The 27940-nt window shown below is 39.7% G+C and overlaps 1 protein-coding gene across 1 annotated transcript; it reads right to left on the bottom strand.

Annotated features, from left to right (window-relative positions):
- Nucleotides 1-262: 262 nt before the first annotated feature.
- Fundc2 (FUN14 domain containing 2) lies at nt 263-27904 on the bottom strand. Its single transcript, XM_004875184.4, has 5 exons — nt 27635-27904; nt 24573-24723; nt 13176-13251; nt 6780-6911; nt 263-4688 (listed from the first exon to the last, which is right to left on the bottom strand). The coding sequence occupies exons 1-5, from the start codon at nt 27765-27767 to the stop codon at nt 4611-4613; spliced, it is 570 nt and encodes a 189-aa protein (XP_004875241.1). The 5' UTR covers nt 27768-27904; the 3' UTR covers nt 263-4610.
- Between the last annotated feature and the right edge of the window lie 36 nt (nt 27905-27940).

The following is a 27940-nucleotide window of genomic DNA, read 5'->3' as shown; positions in this document are numbered from 1 at the left end:
GTGGTGGGATTTGCATTAGAATTATAAAATCAAGTAGGTTATTTTTCTGTTTTATTACAAAATTATTTTTACTGAGTTTTTTTCAGGCAGCTTTAAGTATTTTTTTCCTAAGGTACAGACTTCAAGTTGAAAAGCTTCAAATCAATTGTTCCTTCCTTTAAACTGTCCTAAGTTAACAGATCTCTTGGAAGACATTTGTCTAAATCTTATTCTCTTTAGCTATTATAATCTACAGAAAAATAAGACAGCTATCACAGAAGGCTAACATTTGCCAAGTGCCTTTTATTTGATAGGGATTGAGATTAGCACTGAAACTCAGTCTTCAAGAAAGAACTCAACAGGTGAGAAGTTATGCTCGCATCCATTTTATCTTATTTATTTTTTTGTTTTGAGACAGGGTCTCACTATGCAATTTAGGCTGGCCTTAAACTTGTGGTGATCCTCCTGCCTCAGCCTCCTGAGTGATGGGATTACAGGCATGCGCCACCACACCAGGCATTCATCCCCCATTTTAGAGCAGAGAAATGAAGCTGATAATTTGGTAGAGGGAGCAGAGGGTAGTATTCTAATTTTCCTACAGGGCTGGAATTTCAGATGATCCCAAACACTGATGATACTCAGAAATTTTAAATCCATCCTTATACCATTTTTCCAAGCAGAGATTTATGGCATTTTCCAAAACTGTACAAAAGTAAAACTTTCAAATTAAGAGCTCAGTTGCTAGTTAGGCCCACCTTTCTGGCAAATGTCAAAAGGATAATAGAACATTCTTACAATAGTCAATATGCAGAACTCTTTGGGAACCACAAGCACCCGGCCCAAGAGCACATTAGCTGGAATCATGTAGAGTTCATTCCTTGCAGAATCCAATCCTCCTACTAGAATCACATCTGGTCTCCTGCTAGAATCTGTAAGGCAGTAACTGCCTGAATCAGGCAACAAGGGCTCTCCCCCAAGGGACGGGCTGAGCAAACAAGGGGCCACCTGAGTGGAGGAATTTGGTTAGCAGCACAATGACAGTGGCATTCATAAGGAGCTCAGGGTCAGCAATGAGGACACTGAGTCTTGGAGAAACTGGAAACACGCGTCCATCTACTGATGCCTAGCAGGAAAGGCAACTGCTCCTGCACACTGTCCTCACTGCTGGGTCGCAAGGGAGAACTTCAACAGATTCATCTAACCCCACTGCTAGCACAAAGGGTTGCCCAGAGTGGCCAGCATGCAAGGTGGAGCCTCAGTGGCCCAGGAGGGGACATGAGAGCCCCGCGCGGGCGCTGCTGAGTGCAGAAGGGGAAAAAGACAGCAGGAATTCCTGCCACGTAACTTTCGGTAATATAGATCTTTTGCTTTTGAGCTTTCGCGTAGAAGCTGGGTCTCCAGTGTCACCACATCCCCACCAGCAGGGGGCACCGCAACCTCGAACACACTCCAAGCCAAGTTTCTCTGGGCAGTGCATACTGACAATGCTCAAGGTCAATTAGCCACTTAACATGAAGGAAGGCCGCTGGCACGAGGCCTCAGCTTAGCCTCCCTAAAAGCCTGAGCCTACTTCAGAGGGTTCAGCTAAAATGAACTGAGGTGTGTACCAGCTCTGCACAATTCCAAGTGAGCAGTGCTCAGGCCCACTTTCATAGTCAGGATGAAACTAACCTGCAGTATAGACCTCCCTAGGCCCTTCAAGGTCTCAGCAGCAGCCAGCTAGGAATAAACTCCAGGAGGGATGTACAGACCATATTTCAGATCACCAGTATGGGGTCTGATACCAGACTACTGCTTACTACAACCTTCTCAAGGTGTTAGGTCAACCTAATTTTTGCTGTGCTCACCAACAATCACAAAGAGATGCAGCAAAAAGGCAGCACACCTCCAGCCCTCAGGAGAGGCATTTGGTGGCCATCCCCACTCCATGCAGCCCACAAGGACACTTCTTTCAGTTTTTGTTGTTATTTTTCCAACGGGGTCTTACTAAATAGTTCAGGCCAGCCTTTAACTCACTATGTAGCCCACCTTGGCCTCAAACTCCCAGTGGTCTTCCTGCCTCAACCTCTTAAGCGCTTGAATGACAGAGGTGTACCACCACACTCAGCTGTTTTCCTTGTTAGCTTTTGCTGTCACCATTCCATTGGTGTGAGTTAAGTCAAAGGTACAGTTAGCAATGGCTAGCCATGACCACCATAAATGACATAAACCAGAGTCCCAGGCCTCAGGGGGATGTAGGGAACTAGGAAACAGATGACTCAGTGTCATCAGTAAATATGCTGCAAGTAAATTTTTTAAAAAGGACCTATAGGATTAAAACACTAAGATGACCCAAATGTTATGTGGACCTTGTATGGGTTTTGATTCAAACAAAATAAATGTATATCACTTGAGGTAAGGAAATGTTTAACAATGACCACATAGTCAATGATATTAAAGAATTCTGGTTTTGGTATAACAAAGTATTATTCTTATGATCTTTAAAAAGAGGGCCGGGGATTTAGCCCAGTGGCACTGTGCCTGCCTCATAAGCGCAAGGTCCTGAATTCGATCCCCGGTACCAAAAATAAATAAATAAAAATATACCACAATGTGATCAAAATGATTCTGTAGTGCCGGGGGTTTAGCTCAGTGGTTCCATCGCCTGCCTCGCAAGCGCAGAGACCCGAGATCGATCCCCGGTACCAAAAAAAAAAAAAAAGAAGGTTCTTTAGTATTTGTTTCACAGTAATTGATAGAACAAATATAGCTATGATTTCATGATTGTTGTAGGTGGGTGATGGACACGGAGAGTCACTGTAGTATATTCTCTACTTTCAATCGCTTCTTGGCCTTTTGGCTAAGATCAAGTGTATTCTCTACTTCTCTATCTGTTTCAAAATTTCCATAATAAAAAGCAAAAATCAGCTTTTAAGTTCTTGGGAAAAAATGTAGTAACATTATGATTTGGGGAGGATTAATACATATTACAAACAAATATGTTATATTGCCTTAAATGTTATTCGAATGTAATGAGGAAAATGCAAATGGGTGAATTCTATAAAGTTCTACGCATGTATTGGCTTTTCGATTTTCAGATTCAATACATCATTCTCAAGATAGTTTAAAAGGCAAACATTTTAGATTATGAGATTAGAAACACAAATATTTTACACCTGCAGGTTTAATAACTAACTCTGAGTAAAATTAACCTGTACTAGGTAAGTCCACAAGGTTATTATCCATATATTCAACAAATACTCAGAATGTATTAAGTGCTAGAACCTGGGAGTATAATAGTTAAAGACGACAGAAGCCTTGCCCTCTGGAAGCTGATATTCTAGTTGGGGTTACAGTAAATGTGTTAAAACTCTAAATGTGTGTGTGTGTATCAATTTCTATTTGGAAGAATAATTCTGAGAGTTGAAGGTCAACAGGAGGCAGCAGATTATACTTGATGATGGGAATTTATTCCACATATACTGTACTATTGTTATTTCTCAATTCTAAATGCCTAGAATGCTACTTCTTTCAAATTCTGCTTTACATGATGTATCCTGTAGTAACTGGGTAAAAAAACAGAGTTGGCACACAGGAAGTATGGCTACCCTTAATGTTTTGAGAGATATGAACAATATTTCACATTTCAATTTTTTTTCAGTGCTAGAGACTGAACCTAGGACCTCACAAATTCCCAGCCAAGAGTTCTACCACTGAGCTAGATCCCCAACCCTTTTTGAACTTTTATTTTGAGACACGGTCTCTGAATTGCCCAGGCTGACTCTGAACTTGCTACCCTCCTAAATCAGTAAATCAGCCTCCCAAGTGGCTGGGATTACAGGCATGTACCACCACACTCAGCCACATAAAACCTTTTCTATGAAATAATCCAAGAGCTTCTTTCTTCTCCCACCTAAATACTTGTTTTACTATAAATAAACCCTTTAAGTAGCCATGGCATGTGTTATCCAGTATGATAGAAAACATTCCTAACAATACTCATCTAACCATCTAACAATGGATTTCTAACAGTTGGTTTCCCTAAAGACTTTTCTGTCAAATACAGTATCTTCAACACAGCATATACCTTCAGCCTAAGTTCATTTCATAGTCAGATTTTTTCTGTTATAGTTCTTAGGCTGCCACTTTGTCAAGATAATTATAGCTGGTATAAATAGCTCGCTTCCTGTAATTTAAAACCAACTAAAAAAGAAAGTACACAGCAAGGTATCAAAATCATTCATGCTTAAAGGCAAATGTATTCAGTTCTTTTTTGTGACGCACATAAGATAACTATGTGCTTCTCTGAGGATCCTCACATCCTCCATGGTGAACCATCTTGCAGTGTTCTGATAAGCATCTTACATAGGGGGGAAAAAAGGAACATTCTTGCTGACCTAGATTTGGCCAAGTCGGGAGTATACTGGGAGGAGAGCTAACGTCTACTGTCTCTTCTGTCACTTTCGAGCTTATAGTAGGGCCGGTATTAACGTGAACCAGCAGATGCCTAGAGAAGCCATTCAGATCTGTCACAACAGGGAGGAAGGCACAGGAGGAGAGGAGGAAGAGGAGACACTTGATGCCCTATGATGGAGTGTAGTGGCTGGCTGCTGGCTGGAAAAAAACAGAAAATGGAAGTATAGTTGTCCTCCTTAGGATGCCATGCCGAGCAGAAAGCCTCCAAAAAATCCTCCAGTCACTACAACATTCTTCTTCACAAATGACACAACCTGGAAACAGAAGATTTAGCAAATGGATTATTTTGCAAAGGATGTTAATATCAGGACTCATGTCTATTACCAATGATTAATAGGCAACATCTTCCTTTCCTTAAACTACAAAGTTTACCATCTCCTTTCTACCCTCCTGTAAAGTTCCTGCTCATCTGAGGCTTGGAGCATACACTCAGGCACACTTTGTGGCTCCTGACTGACAGCATCTTGACCTAATTATTCCTTGAACTCAAGTACAGTGACTTCATCTCCCACCACATAAGCTACTAACATCCTAAATTCCCCATCATTCTGCCACCCCTATTCTCCTTGAATTGGTCTTCAAATTGGTCTCACTCCCACTCCTGCACCTAACTTCCCTGGACCTTCACATTTTCCTAAATATAACACTATCCTGGGGATTTAGCTCAGTGGTTCCACTGACTGCCTCGCAAGCACAAGGACCCGAGTTCGATCCCCGGTACCAAAAAAAAAAAAAAAAATCACTAACCTTATCTACCACCAGAGGGAAAGAAAAAAAAGATTTACCTTCTTTGAAATAACTGCATTCATTTATTATTTTTACTTTCTTCCTATTTATTCTTCAATTTGCTACTTTGTCATTCAACTCCACACTAAAATTGTTTGCACTAAAGTCACCTTGTTGCTAAATACTCAACTTAACATCTTCATTTTGTTTTCCAAGTCAGAAAACAGGTTCTATGATCCCTTACACTGGACAACAGCACAAGCTTTGGCAAATAGCTTGCTACCATATAGAGACTGTCACCATGTACCTGGCATGCTAAGGTATCTGGCTCAGTATTTTTCTATTTTGCTAAGTCATTTACCATTTTCCAACTTCCAGAAGTTGGTGACATCTCTTGTGTACCAGTGTTCACCTCCTGTTCTCTTGGTCTTTGTGAGTTTAAACCCTTTTTTTTTTTTACTTTGTTACCATCTTTCAGAAATACTTCAAAAGTGGAGATAAATGCATGTGTTTATCTGCCATATTTAACCTAAGCATCTCATCTTCTACTACTATTCTACTTGATTATGACAGTTTCCTGTCACTGCTACTAGAGTATGACTGCCTCAAAGACAAGGAGTGTTCGGATTTATTTTTAAGTCCTCAGTGCCATTCAGCACACGAAAACCTTGAGGAGGATACAGGGTATTTTCTTCCTCTGCACTAAATCCGTTCCTTTTCCCCATGAAACAGAGAGAGGTAGTGGCAGAATCTCACTATTCAGACTATAAAAGGGACCAGCCACCTTCTTGACACCCCAACCCCAATTTGTTTTTCCCTAGTTCAGTGTACTTATTTCTTTGGGATGTTTAATGTGTTTCCAAAGGTAATAAAGTAGCAAAATACAGCTTTCCTATTTCTTCAATGCTAGCCAATATAACCTAGCCTGGCTCTATGGTCCTGCTATCTGCTTTTAAATAAAGTTTTGCTGCAACTCAGCCACACCCACTTGTTTATACATTATCTATGGCTATTTTCATTCTACATGGTACAGTTGAGTAGTTATGATGGAGACCATATGGCCCACAAAGCTGAAAATATTTACCATCTGGCCCTTTATAGACGTTTGCCAACCCCTCAACTAGGCAGTCCTACTAATTTGTGAAGAACAAGCAGAGTCGATGTTTCAGAGAGAAGTGGGCTTGGAGACAAAATAACTCAAAATGATACTGGCAGTAGGACTTACTTCCCACACATGGTGGTACCCCCAATCCTACAAGAACCAGTTAACTACAAGTGCTATCTGTATCACTTTGTATACTCAGTGATAAAGGCCACCAAATGTTTCAATTATGCACCTTTAAAAAATGTTTTGAATGGGCCAGGGATTTAGCTCAGTGGTTCTACCACCTGCCTCATAAACACAAGTTCCTGAGTTCAATCCCTGGTACCAAAAAAAAAAAAAAAAAAAAAAGGCTTTGAATTATATGTTTCAACCAAGGCTGACCTATACAATACAGCTTTTGTCTTATTATTTCAAGTTCTTTGTAATCTTTAACCTTGTCCATTGCTGAGATACTGGTATGTCTATTTCATTTCTGTCTGTACCCTTTATACACTGCATGGGAACAAAGCCTCACCTCCTCAGCTTTGCTCTTGACCTCGGTTGTTATCTGGTTGCTCTTACGAATCTTCAGTTGCTCTTTGGCTTTTTTCATGTCTGTCTCTACTCTCTGCCAGTCGACTTTAATGTATCCAGTGTGGTTTGCAAGCTACAGTTTCAAAAACAACGAAAAAAGAAATGAGAAACAGAGACTTGTTATTTCCTTTTGTCAAGATAAATCACAAAGTAGAGAGTGAAACTCTCTGTCTTTCCATTTTTGGAGACAAGTGCTCTCTGGCTCTTTGTAGATGATGGCATTCATTCAACATCTACTCAGCATCCACCCTATGCATACTTGGCACTGGAAATAAACAGATGGCCCTCAATAACTGCTGACAATTCTCAATTTATTTATGGTCTTCTCCCTCCTTTACAGAGTTTTTTTTTCAGAGTTTTAAGTTAGCTTAAAAAATAAGATGGTAAAATGAAAATTAAAATAAGGAAGTCAATGAAAACAATTTTATCAAGGAATTTTGAACACGATAAGATCGATCAAGTGCAGGGCCGGGGATTTAGCTCAGTGGTTCCGCCGCCTGCCTCACAAGCGCAAGGTCCCGAGATTGATCTCCAGTACCAAAAAAAAAAAAAAAATCGATCAAGTGCATAGTTTTAGGATGGGTTAGTGTTATCCATACAGTAAAGAGAATGAATGTAGCCCATCACTCAATCCCCCACCAATACTACTTCTCTCTACCCAATTTTTGGTAAGTCATATCTAAAATGGAAACTTTTTACCCTTCTAGCATTTCTTCCTGCAGCTGCTCTTCCTCTAGTCCCTATATTATTTAATGACACCACTAACCAATTACTCACTCAAACAGGACCGGCTGGAGAAAATATTTGTATCACAAACAAAACAATAATATGCATTTTAAAAAGTGAAGTTCTTATATGGATCAGTCAGGAAAAAAAACCCACTTGCAAAATGGGTAAAGGCAATTCACATAATAAATTGAGAAAAAGAAAAATTTCAACTTCACAAAGTACTTCAGGAAGTGTAAATTAAAACAATGAGCTACCATAGTTTTTTATCAGATTGGAGAAAAAGGTTAAGAATATCCTGTTAAGATATGGGGAAACACTATTAATGCATTCTTACTGAGAGCATTAAATGGAGCCTTTTAAGAGAACAATTTGTCATTCACTACCAAAACTGAAACTACATGAGCTCTTATGCCACATCCAGGATGGAACAAGCTGTCATAGTAGCTTTGCTTAGAACAATCAGTAACTGGAAATAACTTACAAGTCCATCAGCGAGGGAACAGACAGACAAATCGTGCCATGTTCATACAACCAAATATTAGTACTAAAAAAGAACAAAGCTTTACAGCAGCAACACAGTTGAAAATCAAAAATTGTATGCTAGCCAAAGGTTGGAGCTCATTTATTATACCCAGTTTTTCCCACAGAATACTGTTACTAACCAACAGAATACAGAGAATAGCTATTTGAGGGATCTAACAAAACAAACAAACAAACAAACAAAAAGCAACAAGCAGATTAGAGAATTCAAGGCATTGCTGAATTGGTAGTGTGATTCCTGTTTTGCCTGCCGTACCATCTGGTCTATCCTCAAAGCATGACTCAAAAAACATCTGACAAAATTCAACATGCATTCACAACAAAACTCTCAGTGAACTAGGAATAGAAGGGAACTTCAACTTGATAAAGAACATCAACAAAAAACCACACAGCTAATACTGAACAAATTTGATGAAAGAAAGCTGGGAACAAGGAAAATATGTCCACTCACTATACTCCTATTCGACATCATTCCAGAAATAAAGTTGTAGTGAATGAACAAAGCAAGAAAAACAACTGAGGCATCCAGATTGGAAAAGAAGTAGTCAAACTGTTCCTATTCACACATACCTTTGTCCACACAGACAATCTCAAAGAATCCAACAAAAAACAAATAAAAGCTCCTAGACTTAAAAAGAAAGTGAGTTTAGTTCAACACACAAAATCAACTGAATTTCTATCTGCTAGCAATTTGAATAACAGGAAATAAAACTTTTAAAATAATGTATAATACCTGCAGGAATATTTCAATATTAGTTATAAATCTAACAAAACATGCAGAATCCATATGCTGAAAACTACAAAATGATAAAGAACTCAAAGCCAATCCAAATAGATACACACTGGACATATGGAAGACCTCACATAGAAATGATGTGTAAAACACAACACTAGCATGATCTTTTATAGATATTTAAAAGGCAAGTTCTAAAATTTACATGGAAAGGTAAATGAACTAGAGGGCTGGGGATTTAGCTCAGTGGCACCGCACCTGCCTCACAAGCACAAGGTCCTGAGTTCGATCCCAGGTACCAAAGAAGAAAAAAAGGTAAATGAACTAGAATCGCTCAAATAATTGTGAAAAAGAACAGACCTGGGGCTGGGGGTGTGTGATAAGCACTTGTCTAGCATGCAGAAGGCTATGGGTTCGATCCCAAGTACGGAAAGAAAAAAGAACAGAGCTAGAGGAATCTCACACTGTCTGATTTTAGGATTTTCTATAATGGTACAGCAGTCAAGACAGCGTGGTATCGAAGTGACACACAAATCAATGGAATAGAAGGAAATGTACAGAAAGAGACCCATACAAAAATGTTTTTAAAGATTTTTTTTTTCAAAATAGCAAAAGCAGTACTGGTGGTAGCAAAGTCCCCTGCATGGCCCAGGCCAGGAGCAGGAGGTAGCTTCCTGCTTCCTGCTCTCTACTGGCATCACTGGAGGAATACACTGCAGAAAAGGAGCATGAAAAGCAAAACTGAAAAGGAAGTGCCTCTACAAACAAAGCTTAGCATCACACTCCTTCCTCTGAAGAAGAAATGCCAGAATCCAGCCCATGCATGCTGACTGTGGAAGGTGAATGTGGACTAAGAGGTAATATGCTGAAAACGGGCACTTGACTCATGAGTGCTGCTGCTCAACGGTGACTGAAATCAGAACACTGCGAGCTGCAAACAATGGCCTGAATGCCTCAAGAAGTGTTGGCTTGGTAAGGAAAAACAAATTCATAAAGACTGTGAAGGAAAAATGCCATTGTTTTTATAGATAGCATGATTCTACAGATAAAATCCCAAACAAATCAGGAATAAGAGTCTTTAGAAAGGTGGCTGGCTACAAGAGCAACATAAGTTATCAAATGCATTTCAATATGCCAGTGTGAGAACATTAAGTTTCAAATTTTATATTAAACAGAGGAGTGATTAAAGCTATAACATACCTAGAAGTAAAGCCAAATTACAATGTACAAGACCTATACGGAAAAATAATAAAACTCTATTCAATGATATTAAAGAAGACCTAAATAAATACAAAGGCCATGTTAATAGATAGATGCTGAAAGATCAAAAATATACTAATTCGTTTCCAGTTCATAATGTTCCAATGCAATCCCAATAAAAATTTCAATAGATTTTTGAAAGTAATTGAACAAGCCTGATCTAAAATTTAAAAGGATGAGCAAAAATACAATGTACCTATGACATTCTGAAGAACAAGGTAGCGGAATTTGCTTTACCAAATGTCAAGACTTAATGCTATCATAAAGACAGCATGTTGCCCAGTGGAACAGCATAGAGAAACAAGAATCAAGATCCACATGTATATGGATTTTGAGGACAGAGACAAATGTACAAATATTAGGAAAAGAATTATCTACTAAATGCTGCTGGAACAATTATCAGCATGAAAAACTGAGAGACATTTATAGACAAAACTACAGTGATGGAAGACAGAGCAGTTGCCAGGGACTGGGGTTGGGGTGGCTGCGACCACAGAGCAATTTTGAAGGATGATAGAGTGATAGAGCTGCTCTGTGTCCTGGTCACCATGGTAACAGAACTGCACCCCCCCCATCTGTTTACTGTATGAAACGTTAGAAGAGAAATAAACATGGGCTTCCTTGTACCACCTCCCCCCCAAAAAACCTGACAGACACAAACACACAGAGATCCAGCCAGCTCACAGCTGCCTCAGCCCTTTGCCAACATCTGCCTGTAACCACGAGAATCGGCCACAAGCACTCCTCTGACCCCTTCCCAAACTTCTAATGCACATTCACCATGAGAGATAAGAAAATGATAGCTATCTGAAGAAATTAGGTCTGAAAGAATTTGTTATGTAGCAACACTATACTCAACCAAGCCCCAGCAAGTAACTGGCTTCTTCCTTCCACACAATGAATTTTCACCTGACCTGTCTGGAAAACTCACTATGATTGTGGTAGTATAGAACTTACTTGCCCAAATGAGGATTGCCAATTGTGGAAGGAGAAGCAGTACAAGAGACTAGCACCACTCAACAAGTCATGGCTCTTTCAATGCAGCAGTTCTCACAGACTGCTGCACATCAGAGTCACTCTGGAAATTTCAAATGTTCTGATGTAAGTCCATGCCTACAACCAATGAAATCAGACTTGAGGATGCTAATGAGTATCAGTGTTTTTAAAAAAACTACCAGTGATTCCAATGCAGAGCCAAATTTGAACACAAATCCTACAGAACTAATATGTGCCCACTACAATTAAATATAAGTTTTCTTTTGTCTTGCAGAACCTGTTCCTTGTTTTTGCCCTAGCCTCATAGAATCTGCATCCACTCATTCTGAAATATAAACTACAGGCCAAAGAGACAGCTCAGTGGCCTCAACAAAACAGCCGGACACAGCACGTTCATGACGGGGCTGTAATTCCTATGTCTCGCTTCCAGGTGGCTCTGATTTGAATTGACTGTCCCACTGGGTGGCTTGAACCACCAGTGATACCACTTCTCAGGGGGTCTTTGATTACAATAATGCAAAGGTGTTGATTTAGCAGACCAGATGTCATCATATTACAGTTCCTTAAGACATTGAAACGGCGTGAAAAAATTGTAACAGCTAATCTGTGGTACAGCAGTTGTAAATGCATATTATATAGACCAGCAATGGGGTACTTGTAAGATTTCCATGTTAAGGCTGGGGTTTAGCTCAGTGGCGCTGTGCTGGCCTCACAAGCACAAGGTCCTGAGTTCGATTCCCCATACCGCAAGGAAAAAAAAAGATTTCCATGTTAAAATTTAGAGAATTATTGATAAACTATTAACCCATGAAGAAATGTCATGGATTCAAAATACTCAAGAAAATATTCACTTTATAAAAAAGCTTATTTAGGATTGGCAAGAAACTCACACAAGCGATGTAGAGAATGTTATCAAAAATTATCAGAAAAAATGGGTGCCTCTGTGGCCGCAAAAAAGCCAAATGCATTACAACGTTTTACACACTCTGCACAAATCAGTCGCCTTTATATATATTTTTTAAATTCACAAATACAAATACATTTCTTTTAGTTTAATGAATAAATGTGTTGATTGCTGTAATAATTATACTTGGTATAAATAATATTAATATTTATTGGGCAATGTTAAAGTTTGTATCTAGATGACCCCCCAGGGCCTCAGGCAGTCATAGGTGGGGCTTTTTCAGAAGTGGCTGGGTCTAGAGTGTGTGATGCTGGGATTGATTCATGGTGCAATGCTGGGCTCAAGGGCACTAGGATTAAGGGTGTGAGTGCTACCCACCCTAAGTAGCCTAGATAGGATATAAGAGACAGAAAGAGCTGTGGTTGTCCCTTGTTGCTTTGCTACCTTCTGCCCACCATGAACTGTTTCTCCTCTGCCATGCCACCCTGCCTTGGAGCCAGCCGATTATGGACTGAAACCTCTACAAACTGTGAGCTAAATAAACCTTTCCCATTGCCTCACAAGCACAAGGTCCCGAGTTCAATCCCCTGGTACCCCCCCAAAAAAACCTTTCCCCCTTAACTTTGGGTGTCAGGTATTTTGTCTCAGCAATGAGAGAAAAGTAACTAAGAAAGGCAGTAATTATTCAAATTTAACCAACTAACTAGATTCGGTCTGTTTATAGACTTTTTATTAATTTTATTAGTAAAAAGACCAATAAAAATAATTATATTTGTACCCCCAGTGATACAAGCTGCCCGATGGGACAATCATGCATGTATCATCAGTCACACATACAAGCTGGTGGAAATGTGTTAACTCATGAGAATAAAATGTATCCCAGGGCACCAGGGTCACACTTTGTAGTTTTAAAATCATATTTGCTTAGTATTTCAGTAGTTCTTAAGGGAACTATGAAAAGGAATATGTACTTCTGTCCCCATGTTATACATAAGGAAATAAAATGTTACCAGTAACTGATAAAATTTGAGTGAAATGGTTACTAGCTTTTAAAATAGTACATAAAAACAAGCGGAAATAATATGGACAGAACTATATTATAACTCCTCCAACCTCAACGGCCCCTAATGGGAAAGTAGAATTTTCAAACAGCTTGGAATACTTCATATACAAACCTGAAGGAGAAAAAATCCACCTCCAACAGCTGTTGCAGCCAACTTTCCAACCTTCTGAAATATGAAACCAGTGCACCTACAAAAACCAAACCAGTATCAGATAAACTGACAGGCTGTCAGAGGTACACAACACGCATTTCTGGTGATGTTCAGATCCTCCTTACCTTGAGATGATCCAGCTCCTTCCTACCCCCTGCAGAAAGCCAGCCCTAAATGGTGCGTGACATAAACAAATCAAATCTTGGCTCTACCACTTAGTAAGTCTGTGGGTTTTTTAGCAAGAGCCTTAAAACTCTCAGGAAGAGTTTCTAAAAGGATGACTGTGCTGGCGGACTGAGTTAGAGGACAGAGTGGTTGCAGGGGATGAGGTTAAGACTCTGTCCTGAATGACCTAGGTAGACAATGATTGGCATTTTTAATGACATGAAAACAAGAAAGAGGAACAGAGAAAAAGGTGGTGGAAAGGTGGAGAGAATAATGCCATTTTGAAAATGTTGAATGTGAAATATCTATATCAGTGATAGTGAATCTTTTAGAGCTTTCAATGACAACAAACAACCCTCTGTGGTACATGTGCCATAGGTTTGCCACCATTAGTCTACATGATATCTGAGTGGCTACATCTAATGGCCAGTTTAATATCATTATTTGATTTATGATTATCTCTCTTCTGCCTCCACCTTGCACTAAAACATAAGATCTGTGAAGGCAGAGATTCTATTTTGTTCACTACCGTATGCAGATATCCTGTAATTATTAACCATCACTGAAAAGAATTCCCCTAGACCACAATTCTTCCCCAGCCACCTTCCTTTTTCTCTAGTCCCCTTTACAGCAAAATAACTTCAGGGTTGTCCATAATTGCTGTCACCATGATCCTCTGTACCCATTCTCTCAAATCCACTCCATGCAGGCTTTTGTACTATGGTTTCAATAAAACTATTTTTATCATGATGACACCTAATGCTAGCATTAACTTTACAGCCTTCATTTCATTTGACCTCTAGGAGCTTTGGAAAGAGTTGATTATTTTTTAAAATATAATCAGGTTTACAACATGATGTTATAGGATACACATAGTCAAATGGCTATTTCAGTGAAACAAATTAACAATCCATCTTCTCACAAATTTACTGTCTAGTTACAAGAGCAGCTAAAATCTATTTAACAAACACCTGAATACAATACAATTACCTATAATCCTCATATTGTATATTAGATCTCTAGATTTGTTCATCCTCCATATCTGGTACTTTGTATCTTTGACCTACACCTCTTCATTTCCTCTCCTCTGCCCTGACCCTGGTACCCACTGTTTGATTCTCTATCTCTGTGTACAGTATTTTATGTCTTAAAATAAGATTCCACAGCAAGATCATGCAGTGCTTGTCTTTCCGTGCCTGCTTACTTCACTCAACATAATAATCTCCAGGTCTACACATGTTGCTACAAATGATAGGATTTCCTTTTTACAGAGAAACAGTACTTCATTGTGTATCTATAGCACATTTTAAAATCCATTCATCAGCTGATGGACAGTTTGCTTCCATATCTTAGCTACTGAGAATGGTGCTGTGATGATCATGGGAGTGCATATACTCAGGAGTCGGGTTGCTGGATCTGATAGTAGTTTGGCTTTTAGCTTCTTTAGGAGTCTCCACACTGTTTTCCACAGGGCAGCACTAATTTACATTCCCACCAATAATGCTCAAGGGTTCCCCTTTCTCTATAACCTGACCAGCTCTAGGTATCTTTGGTCTTTTGGGAAATAGCTATCCTAACAGGTATGAAGTAATATCGCACTGTGATTTTGATTTGTATTTCCCTGACTATTGATGAGGATCATTCCCTGTGTGCTCACTTTCTAGATGCTCTCATTTAGCTCCATGACTTTAAATGGCATCTGCTCTGGTCTGCACCAGGATCTCTAATGTAGATTACTGTTACAGCTTTTCACCCAGCCACCTTATGCCCACTTTTGCTCCCTAGAATGTATTCTCAACATAGCAGCCCATACATTTTTTCTAAAACAAGTCAACAAACCATGCCCCGGGAGTCAGATCCAGACCTTTTGCTAAGTCACAAAACAGCCTAAAAGGAAATGAAATCAGTGCACTGTAGAGATACCTGAACTCTCACACTCACTGCAACTATTCAAAGAGCTAAAATATGGAATCAACCTAAGTGCCGATCAGTGTAATAATGGATAAAGAAAGTGAGGTGTATATCTGCACAATGGAATACTGCTTAAAAGGAGAACACTGTTCATTTGCAACAGTATGGATGAAGTTGGTGGGCACTGTGCTAAGTGAAATACCACATGATCTCACTAACATGTAGAATGTAAAAAAGGTGAGCTGCTGGACACAGTAAAACATTATCAGAGGCTAGGGATGGGAAGCTCGGGCAGATGTTGGTTAAAGACATAAAATTTCAGAGAGTCCTGCCCCTTCCACTCAGGAGGAACATTGTGATATGTGATGTCCCACCAAGGGCCCTCAGCCAAGCCTGTGATTTTTTTGGTCCAGTCAGGCTTCATAAGGTCATGAGTGACTGAAGACATCCTCCCCCTCTTCAAAAAGCTTGCTATTTCTCCCAACCAGACAAAGCTCCTTTGTCCTTGATGAACCTGCAGAGCCCAAGGAAGGAAGACAAAGGACTTTTGTCCCACCTCTTACTGCTATGTGGGCTGCGGCTTGGTGAAATAGAAATAAAAAGTTAGGCCTGTGTTTTCTCAGCTCACCTTACCCAGGATGGCTTCTGAGCATGCCTCTTGGTAAAGGAAGAGAAGCCCTCCCTACTATGCCTGTCCCACCAAGCCTGAGGAGGACCTCCTTCCCGTTACCTCTCCCTGACCTCATTTGTCAGCCCATCGAGTAGGATCCCTGCCCTCAGACCACACTCCTGCACTGCAACCCCAGGACCAGTCTGGCCAGATCCAGCTTTATGCAAGGAACTTGGTAGCATTTCATCTACTACCGGTAACATTCCAAAGTTAACCCAGAGGTAGCTATGGACATACCAAGGGGAGCCAGCCAATGTAGAAAAATTTTTAATATTCTATCTACTGTTTTGATATAAGATTTTGATGATTTGGCCCAATACCAAAGGCTCTGAATCTTCCTGATGCTGCCATTTTGAACTCTATAGGAGATGTTTACAAAACCTGCAGTGGGCCCAGGCTCATCACAGGGGATCTTCAAAGCAAAAGAGGCAGAAGAAATTAGAGGGAAGAGTGACTGTGGAGAATGATCAGAGAGATGCAATGTTTCTGGCTTTTGAGATGGAAGGAGGAGGCCAGGAGCCAAGGAATGCAGCAAGTGGCCTCACAAAGCTGGAAAAGGCATGAAAACTGATTCTCCCTGGAGAATCCAGAAAGGCACACAGCTTTCTTGACACCTTGACTTCAGGCCAGTGAGACCAGGGTTGGACTTCTAATCTAGAGAACTGTGAGAGACCTGGAGCTCTGAGAGGTCAGAGGCCTTCTCATGGTCATATTGTGGCTAAAAGGACAAAACAGGAAGGTGACACAGAGTTGAAGCAACTCACCATGTTCTCTAGAGAAACCTCTCACCAGGAGCCATGCCAATACATTCTCTACTGGATGTCTAGAGAACAAATGAATGCTTGGGGAGCACAAAGCCTTAAAAACTCTCCTGTGGGTTCCAGACAGCTAAAAGGCTAATATGCACTCTGACAAGAGGTGTTTGTGGATGAAGAAATGTCAGGTTGAGCTTTCTTGGGAAACTAGATCAGGGACTAAGTGAAATACAGTCTTTCCTAATCTTGGGGTTATTCAAAAGCTGACCTGTTAGCAGTGGAGATCTATGTTGCCCTTAGAAGACCATTTCAAATATCTAGTTTCTTAACAACAAAGTGGCACTGGAGGATGCAATGTTATATGACAACAAGTACATGGACTCCAGGATCTAGATAGCTCTGAATGAACTGCATTTGCATCACCTACAAACTGAGTGATCCCAGCGAATGACTTCACCTCCTGAAGCCTCAATTCCTTCACCAATGATACTGACCTCACAGGTCTTATGAGAAGTCAGTGAGATTGTGTATATAAAGTGCCTGTCCCAGTGGTCTGGCACATAATAGGTCCTCAGCACTGTTAACTGTCATCATCATGAAAGCAATTATAGCTGGGGATGTAGCTCAGTGGCGCCACGCCTGCCTTGCAAGCACAAGGTCCTGAGTTCGATCCCTGGTGCCACTAAAAAAGAAAAAAGAAAGCAATTATATCACTCCTGTAAGAATGGCTGTTCTCAGAAAGACAAAGATAAGTGCTGAGAAGGATGTAAAGAAAAGGGAACCCTTGCACACTTTTGGGGGGCATGTAAAACAGTACAGCCACGGTAGAAAATAAGAAAGTTCCTCAAAAAATTAAAAATAGGGCTGGGGACAGTGCAATAAAATTGGAGATCAATAACATAAGAAACCGCAAAACCCCCACAAACCCATGGAAATTGAATAACACCCTCCTGAACAACCAGTGGGTCACAGAGGAAATTAAAAAAGAAATTAGACAGTTTCTACAAGTAAATGATAATGCCAGTACAACATATAGGAATCTATGGGACACAATGAAAGCAGTTCTACACGGGAAATTCATAGTAGTGAATGCCCATATTAGGAAAACAGAGAGAACTCAAATAACCGAATGCAGAACCTCAAGCTCCTAGAAAAAGAAGAGCATAACAAACCCAAAGCTCCTACAAGAGAGGAAATTATAAAGATCAGAGCAGAAATCAATGCAATGGAGACTAAGAGAATACAAAAAATTAATGAATCAAAGAGTTGGTTATTTGAAAGAATAAGTAAAATAGATAAACCTTTAGCCAACCTTATCAAAAAAAGGAAAGAAAAGGCTCAAATCCATGCAATTAAGAATGAAAAGGGTGAAGTCACAACAGACCCAGCAGAAATCCAGAGGAACATCAATACCTACTTCGAGAACCTGTACTCTAATAAAATGGAAAATACAGAAGAAATGGACAGATTCCTAGATACATACAAATTGCCAAAGTTAAATGAAGAAGATACAGAAATTCTAAACACCCCAATTACAATGAGTGAAATTGAAAACATAATAAAAAATTTATCAACACAGAAAAGCCCATGTCCTGTTGGCTTCATTGCTGAATTCTATAAGACATGTAAAGAAGAACTATAGCCATTACTCTTTAAACTCATCAAGGAAATTGAAAGGGAAGCAAAACTTCCAAATTCATTCCTGGAAGCAAGTGTTACTTTGATCCCAAAACCAGGGAAAGACCCCACCCAAAAAGAGAACTACAGGCCAATCTCCCTAATGAACAGAGATGCAAAAATCCTCAATAAGATACTGGCAAACAGAATACAGAGTGTCATCACGAAGATCATACACCATGACCAAGTCAGATTTATCCCAGGGATGCAAAGATGGTTCAACATTCGTAAATCAATAAATGTAATACAATATATTAACAGAGCCAAGGACAAAAACCATATCATCATCTCAATAGATGCAAAAAAGCATTCGACAAAATCCAACACCCATTCATGATAAAAACCCTACAGAAAATTGGAATAGAAGGTCTTTATCTCAACCTGATTAAGGCTATCTATGAAAAACCAACAGCCAACATCATACAAAATGGTCAAAAACTGAAAACTTTCACACTAAAATCAGGAACCAGACAAGAATGCCCACTATCACCACTCCTGTTCAATATAGTTCTGGAAACATTAGTCACAGCAATTAGAAAAGAGAAAGAAATAAAAGGAATAAAGATAGGAAAGGAAGAAGTTAAACTGTCATTATTTGCTGATGATATGATACTTTACATAGAAGACCTAAAAAACTCTACCAAAAGACTTCTGGACTTAATTGACAGATTCAGTAGAGTAGCTGGATACAAGGTCAAAACTCAAAAAACAATAGCCTTCTTGTACACAAATAGCAGACTCACTGAGATAGAAATTAGGGAAACAATTCCTTTAACAATAGCATCCAAAAAATGTATCTAGGAATCAACCTAACAAAGGAAGCAAAAGACCTCTACACTGAAAACTACAACACTCTGAAAAAAGAGATCGAGAAGGATACAAGAAAATGGAAAGACATCCCTTGTTCCTGGGTAGGAAGAATCAATATAGTGAAAATGGCCATAATTCCAAAACTGCTATACAGATTTAATGCAATGCCAATTGAAATTCCAACAATATACTTCATGGACCTTGAGAAAACAATCCAATTATTCATTTGGAACCAGAAGAGACCTAGAATAGCAAAAGCAATTCTAGGCTACCTTTCCTCCAATGAGTTCTGTGAATATTCCCAGAGAATTAGTAAACACAAGGGTAGTCTTGAGGACCCCCAAAATCTGCAATCTGTGACTTTAGCTAGATTATACTATATGAGACCAATATATGCAAATCAATTACATTTTTGTATTCAAGCAATAAATAATGGGAAAATGAAAATTCAAAAGCAATAGCCTTTATAGCAACATCATAAATACAAAATACTCAGGAATATTTGGGGGTTTATACTGATCTTATACTGATATAATATTGATCTATCAATAAGACATACATAACATACAAACCACTGCTGAAGAAATTAAGGATAATCTAAATAGAGATATGCCAATGTTTACAGATCAACGCAATCCTATTCAAAATCTCATCAGTCTTTGGGTAGAGACTAGTAGCAAGCAGATTTTAGAATTCATATGGAAATGCTAAGTACCTAACATAACCAAAACAGCTTTGAGAAATAAAAGTTTTAAGACTTACAAGCTAATTTCATTATTTATTAAAAGTAATTGTCTACAGGGGCAGGGATGTAGCTCAGTGGTTTCGCCACCTGCTGCACAAGCGCAAGGACCCGAGTTCAATCCCAGGTACCAAAAAAAAAAAAAGTGTCTTTGGGCCAGAGATCTAGCTCAGTGATCCTGCTGCCTGCCTCACAAGTGCAAGGACCCGAGTTCGATCCTCAGTATCAATCAATCAATCAATCAATGTAATTGTCTAGGGCCGGGGATTTAGCTCAGTGGTGCCATGCCTGCCTTGCAAGCACAAGGTCCTGACTTCAATCCCTGGTACTGAAAAAAAAAAAAAAGTAATTGTCTAGTGCCCAGGATTTAGCTCAGTGGTGCCATGCCTGCCTCAGAAGCGCAAGGTCCTGAATTCAATCCCTGGTACCAAAAAAAAAAAAAGTAATTGTCTTAGTTACTTTCTTGTTGCTGGGACAAAATACTCAACACCCGCAAGTTAAAGGAAGAAAGGCTTACTTTTTAGCTCACAGCTTGTAGAGGTTTCAGTCCACAGTCATCAGCTGGCTCCAAGGCAGAGCAGCATGCCATAGGAGAAACAGTCCATGGCATGGCAGGCAGGAAACAGCAAGCCTTCCAGATTTTTATCCCATTCAGACTCCAAGCCTATTGGATTAGGTATCACTCACATGGGGGGGGTCGTCTCACTATCCACACCCAGAGCTATGATAAACCAATCAGTGGACTACTTTAGTTTTCATATGTACTAAGGTACATATACACATACCCTAAATCCAGCCACCTCTGAACAGCTCCACCTATAAGCACATAAGGCTTTCAGAGAACATCTAGATACATGTCATGATAACCAAAACAGAATGCTACTGGCACCAAGATGGATCACTTCCTACCCACAAGAATGGTTATAATAAAAAAATATCAAGTTTTAATGAGGATGTGTGGAAACTGGAACCCTCAGAAACTGTTGATGGAGATAAAAGATAGTATGGACACTTAAAAACTGGCAGATACTTGAAAGGTTAAAGCATTTGCTTACTATATTACCCAGCCATATGTATGAGCCTAGGTATTTATCCAACAGAAATGAAAGCACATGTTTATACAAAGACTTGTACACACATGTTCACTGCAGTTTTAATAACTCAAAAGTGGAAACTATCCAAATGTCCATCAAAGGTGAATAAACAAATTGTGGTTCAACCATCTGATAGAATACTACTCAGCAATAAAAAGGAATTAAGTATTGACACACAAAAAAGAAATGATGACTGACTCTCAAAATTATTATGTTGAGTGATGAAGCCAGGTAGAATTTTGTAAGGATGTACACTTTTAAAAGATCTTAGAAAATGCAAAACAATCTATAATTACAGAAAGCAGATCAGTGCTCCCGAGGCATGAAAGGGAAGAGGGCAGGATTACAAACAGGTACAAAAAAGTTTTTGGAGTGACATATATGTTCAATATCTTAATTGTGATGATGGTCTTATATGTGTGTGCACACATCAAAACTTATTAAATTTTATACTTCAAACATATACCACTAGTGATAGGCCAATTTATGTATTCAACTGTTAAAAAATAAGAAATAAAGGAAATAGCCAAGAAGTTCCTGAAGAAGATGCAAATATACACACACACAGACAAACATACCGAGTAAAGAAGTGGAGAGAAGGACAGTTTTTGTAATACATTAGTTTGGGACAACTGAGTATTCCACATGTGAAAAAATTAAGAGTACTGTATCATACACTAAACACAAAAATAATTCCAGGTGGATCATAAATCTAAATATGAAAAGTTAAAACAAACTTCTGAAACATGGGATAGGCAAAAATATTCTTTAAATAAAATACAAAAATTATTATTAAGGTAAAGAAATGCTGGCGGGGCTGTGGGGAAAGAGGAACCCTGCTCCACTGCTGGTGGGAGTGCAGACTGGTGCAAGCACTGTGGAAATCAGTATGGAGATACCTCAAAGAAATAGGACTGGAAGTCCCATTTGACCCCACTATTCCACTGCTGGGAATCTTCCCCAAAGAATTAAAAGAATCATACCACAGTGATATATGTGTGCCCATGTTCATAGCAGCACAGTTTGTAATAGCTAAAACTTGGAAACAGCCCAAATGCCCATCAACTGGAGACTGGATAAAGAAAACGTGGTTTTTTTATACAATGGAGTACTACTCAGCCATAAAACATGAGAAATTAGAGACATTTATAGCTAAGTGGATGCACATTGAGGCAATACTCAAGTGAAATAAATAGGACACACATGTGTAAATACCGAAGAGTTTCTCTGGTGTGAGAAACTGAAAGTGTAAATGAGGACTAAATGTATAATAGGTAATGTGAAATAGGAAGAAAAGGGGCAAAGGGGAAGGAAGTGGGAGGGCTAGGGGAAAGGATAGAAGGGAATGGGATTACTATGAGAAAATGGAAAAATAGGAACAAAATCTTTGTAAATAGGGAGGACTGGAGGGGTTGAAGGGAGGGCTGGGCAAGGGTGAAAAATAAGAACCAAGAGAGACTATGTAAAGGTGCAAATTTCCAATGATGAATGTCATTATATTGTATACCTAAAATGTACCAATGATTAGAATGAATAATCGATAATGCAAAATGGGAAGAAAAGGTCCAAAGGGGTAGGGGGAGTGGGAGGGGCAGGGGAAAGGAAAGAAGGGAAAGGAAAAAGGATGAGAAATGGAAAAAATGGAAATAAAGTCTTTGTAAATAGGGAAGGGTGGAGGGGGTGAAGGGAGGGCTAGGAATGGGGAAAAAATAAGGACCAAGATGCATTATGTAAAGGTACAATTCCCAATGAGAAATGTAATTGTGTTGTATACCTACAATGTACCAATAAAAGAATTTAATACATTTTAAAAAAATAAAAAATAAATAAAATAGTTTCTTTAAAAAATGATAAAATTGACCACATTAAAAATAAGATCTTCAGTCCATCAAAAGGTATCATACAGAAGATGGAATTTGTTAAAAAATATCTAATTCTATATCCAACAAAGGACTAATATTTAGAATATATTTTTAAAAGCTCTTACAATCCAATAAAAGAATGACTTCATAGTAAAAAGAGTAGCATCAGGCTGGGGATTTAGCTCAGTGGTTCCACCACCTGCCTTCTGCAAGGTCCCAAGTTCAATCCCCTATATCCCCCCCCCCCAACAAATAGAGTAGCATGGCCAGGGAGGTAGCTCAGCGGTGCAGCGCCTGCCTGGCAAACACGAGGCCCTGAGTTAGATTCCCAGCTACCCACCCCCACCAAAAAAAGAATAGCATGGAACTTAATAAAAGAGACCCAAATATTCAACAAACATGTAAAAGTTTGATTTCACCCCTACTTGGGGAAATGTAAAGGAAAACCATGATGAGATACCATTATCTATCAGACTGGCAAGAAGTTAACTTCCAATATCAAGTACTGGCAAGAATACAGAGCAAGAGGAACACTCAGTCCTGTTGCTGGGACCTTTTACAATTACTTTTGGAAAGCAATCTGACATTACCTAGTGAAGCTGAAGATAACATATCCCATAATCTATCAAGCCCTAGGTACACTCTACAGAAATGTGTAGACATATTCACTGGGACAACTGTATAGAGTTCATATTACTATTACTTATATTAGTGCCAGATTTAAACAGGTCAAACGTCAGTCATCAAATGGATAAATGTTCTGTGGCATATTCATACAATGGAATTCTAAACACTAACAAAAACAAAGAAACTACAAGTACACACAACATGGCTGAATATACAAAATGTCAGGTTGAACAAAGAAAGAATTAAAAGAATACATTGTGATTGCATTTATTTAAAGTTCAAAACTAAGTCAACTACAGTACACTATTTAGTGACAACTGGTATCAAAACCATAAAGAAAAACAAAGAACTGCTTAACAACTTTTAACATTTCTAGGGTGCTAGCCATAAGTTTTTTAACCTGAGAGGTTGTTACACAGGAGTTTATAGTTGTTAAAATGAGCACTGTTATGTATCTGTGTTCATTATACAATAAGCTTTTTCAAATGAAAAGTTTCTGAGATTGACGGAGTAGATATTCACTTACTAAATTTGCTATTAACATTTTTAAATATATCTACAAATGAAACCATAAGCTGTATCGCATTACCACCTGACATAGCTAATGTGTGGCTAGCTTCCTGTTTTACCAGTTATTAACTATGCAGCCTTGGGTAATTTAACCTTTCTGAGCTTCAGTTTCTTTTTTTTTGGTACCGGAGATCAAACTCGGGTCCTTGCGCTTGCGCAGCAGGCAGGGAAACCACTGAGCTAAATCCCCGGCCCTCTGAGCTTCAGTTTCTATAAAATGAGCATAGCAATAACAGTATTAATTTCTGAGTTATGAGAAGAAAATGAAATACCTATATAAGTACTTTAAACAGTGTCCAGCATGTAGTGAATACTATGTATAACCATCAAATATAATTTAATGTTTAGATAAATGCTACACATGAAGTAATCAATTTCATCAAAGTCAAGGTATTTTCATTAATTAAAGGAGAACATTCCTATAACCACAATACTAACTCATGCACATAAGACACTGCGTATCTTTCACACTTACCATCCTGTGACACCTCCAATTAACAGCTGGGTCGCCACGCTATACTTTTCAGCAGAGGGTCCAGATTCTTGCCCAAATATCTTGCGCCACCATGGCTGTTTTTTAGCAAATTCTGCAAGGTCCAGTGCCTCAAACTTTCCCTCAAAGTTTCCTAGAAGAATTAAGATATTAATAAGAAAACATTTGCTTTTGTAATGAATCACTATCATTCCTAACTAGATTAAAAGTTTTTAAAGAAACAGAAGTATTTGTAATACAGATTCTCCAAATATAATTCTATTTTAGTAGTAAATTAACTCTGAAACAAAACTACAAAACACAGAAACTGAAGATGCCCTAAATTAATGGGCAGAGATACCATGTTTATATTATGCAAGACTCAATGTTTTTAAGATGTTTATTCTGTCTATACTGATCTATAGATTTGAGAAAATCTCAATAAAAAAACAGGTTTCTACTTAACTGACAAGCTGGTTCTAAAATTTGTTTGAAAGTGCAAAGGAATTAGCGTTCCGTTCCAGTTACTACGGCTATACAACAAATCACCCCCAAACTTCATTGAACAAAACCATGCTATCAGATTCTGTGGATCAGGAATTCAGCCATAGCATTAATGCCTGACTCTGTTTCATCAAGTCTGAGTCTTTCGCTGGTAAACTTACACTGGCTGGAAATTTTACAGCTAGAAAACTCTGCAATCATCTGAAAACTCTACAGTCACATATGCAGGCTGCCTGCTTGCAGAGATCAGACTGGGCTTCCTTACAGCATGGTGGCTGGGTTCAAGAGGCGACTGTCTCCAGTGAGGGGAAAACCAAGGGTCAGGCAGAAGCTGTATTACAATTTAAACCTTAGCCTTGGAAGCCAGTCAGTGCTACTTGCACTGTATTCTGCTCAGGAGTCGCAAACTCCCACCCAGATTCAGGACAAGGGAAAACATACTCCACTTCTTAGTGGGAGCAGTACCAAAGTCACTCTGAAAAAACAATACAATGTGGAAAGGGAGGCAGTGCTGCAATCATTTGGGAAAACACACTCTCCCACAATAATCTTGGAGGGAAAAAGAATAAAGTTTAAGAAATTTCAAGATTTATTATAAAGTTACAGTACAATACACAGCTAACTAATTTCAAGAATATAAAGCTATGGTATTCAACATACCATTGAATTGACCTAAGGATACACAAATACATCAGTGGAAGAAAATACAGAGTCCAGAAATAGATTCACACACGCTGTCATTTGCTTTTTAATAACAAGGCACCAAGGTAATTCAATGGGGAAAAGCATGTCTTTCCAACCAATGGTGTTAGAAGTAATCTTTATTCGTACTTAACAAAATGGTCCTTAAGCTCTGCCTTATACCATACACCAAACCATAATTCAAGAGAGATTACAGATCTCAATTTAGCAGAACCACAAAACAGATGATTAAGAAAGTGGATCTTCTATGGCCTAACAAGTAATACAACAAAACATTACTGCTATGTTGAAGAAATGATCACTGAAAACAAAAAGGAGTTTTCAGTTTTGTTTGTAATGTAATTTTACCAAGCGCCTTAGCTGAATAGGTGGCTACAGTCATAAGGGAGATTAAATCAGAGAGCCATGTGCTTCACCCCATTTCATTCAGTCATTCATACGACTCCATTAGGACCTACAGTAGCTGAGTCATTAGCCCTGCTTATGGACTCCTGAAATCAATGACCAGTGCTCTTCTTGCTCATTATGATAAGGGGTGAAATTCATGTCAGGCTCAAAACTTCACACAACTACTTGATGAAGCTATACACTAAGTAAATGAGAGCAATCTGCCCCACAGGAAAATAAAGATCATTATTTCACATTCCAACTCCTTAGAATCACCTAAATTTAGTGGTGTGCTTATAAATGTTTAACAACTGGCTCTGGTTGGAGGCTGATTTAGGGTGTATTCATACACCCTGAGGGTGACATCACTGAACTGTGATATCACTAAAACCTGAGTCAGGGAGGGATGCAAAGTAGTACCCGATTCTATGGTATTTCTTCCACAGATAAAATAGGTAAAAATAACGTTAAGAACATAGATAATAGCCAGGCGTGGTGGCGCCTGCCTGTGATCCCAGCACTCGGGAGGCTGAGGCAGGAGAATGGCAGCGAGCTCGAGGGCAGCCTGGGCTACACTGTGAGTTCAGGGCCTGCCTGAACTACAAGGCGAGACCGTGTCTCAAAAACGAAACAAAAAGAACATAGATAACAGTAAAACAAGTAAATAATTAGGAAGTTTCGAGGATTTTCACTCTTTGTTTTTAACGCAATTTAAGGCTAAGTTTATATAACTGAATTGTGTGTGTGTGTGTGTGTGTGTGTGTGTGTGTGTGTGTGTGGTACTGGGGATCGAACTCAGAACCTTGCGCTTAACAGGCAGGTGCAGCGCCACTGAGCTTTATCCCGGCCCAAGGTTATAACTGAATTTTCGATGAGGGTTCAGTTTGGCAATCAGATCCTGTGAACCAGTACTGAATTAAACACACCCTAAGAAAAATATGGTACTAAGCATAACTTAAGGACGTGCTCCTCCCCGAATTAAATTATAGATCTTTCTTTGACTAAGATTAAAAAGACTGCCTAGAAAGCATGAGGTCTTGGGTTCGATTCCCAGTACCAAAAAAAGAGACTATTTCAATGTTCTGTCCCATAAAAGCTACTTTTTTCAAAATCACCAATAATGCTGTTAGGGAGGTGCCAATGAGAATGACGCCTACTAGGCGTTACAAAGGAACGTTCAGGGAGACGGGGACAAAGAAGCAGACTCAAGGAGCCAGAGAACTGGGACGCGACGTCTGGACTCTGCGGCTAGGGGCGGCGCCAGAGGCTGGAACAAGTCGAGCGCTGAGACCAAGTCTTTTAGACCAGTTCAGGCTCGGCCCAGTGCGTGCCCGCGGCCGGACGCCGGGCGCCCTGTGCGCCCCTGTTCCTCCGGGGCTCTCCAGGCCCCACTGCAGGGGCCGACAGGCGCGGAGGCCCCGTTTCCGGGGGGCCGGCGGCTCTCACGGCGCCATCCGTGCGCGCGCTCTTACCTTGACTGGACGCGGCCATTTCGGCGAGCTCCTCTCGCGAGGCCACTCGCGCAGGCTCGTCGCGGCCGGACGCAGGGTGGCGCACCGCTTTGGCCGCCAGCTGGCTTCCGGCACGTGAGACAGAAGTTTCCATTCCCAGGCCGGGGGCGGAAGAGGACGGGCGGGGCGCGCGGGGGTGGCTCCCCGCCCCTTCAGCAGCTGTGTCGTAAAATTCAACCTTCGAGGTGACAGATCCCAGGGCCCGGCCCTGCTGACTGCCAGAGCCGCGCGTGCGCAATTCGGCTCTGCCTGGTTAAGCGTACGTAA

Source organism: Heterocephalus glaber, unplaced genomic scaffold (assembly GCF_053883595.1).
Source record: "Heterocephalus glaber isolate CG9 unplaced genomic scaffold, H.glaber_assembly_v1.0 deba00001863, whole genome shotgun sequence".
Lineage (NCBI taxonomy): Eukaryota > Metazoa > Chordata > Mammalia > Rodentia > Bathyergidae > Heterocephalus > Heterocephalus glaber.
The sequence above is the reverse complement of the archived record's forward strand: the minus strand, read 5'-3'. Positions and strand labels throughout refer to the sequence as shown.

What these genes read in the sequence shown, in the direction of transcription:
- Fundc2 (XM_004875184.4), bottom strand. Translation starts at nt 27,767, where the DNA reads ATGGAAACTTCTGTCTCACGTGCCGGAAGCCAGCTGGCGGCCAAAGCG. An exon ending in AATGGCCGCGTCCAGTCAAG is followed by an intron (nt 24,724 to 27,634) that starts GTAAGAGCGCGC and finishes TAATTCTTCTAG; the next exon opens with GAAACTTTGAGGGAAAGTTT. An exon ending in ATTGGAGGTGTCACAGGATG is followed by an intron (nt 13,252 to 24,572) that starts GTAAGTGTGAAA and finishes TGGTTTTTGTAG; the next exon opens with GTGCACTGGTTTCATATTTC.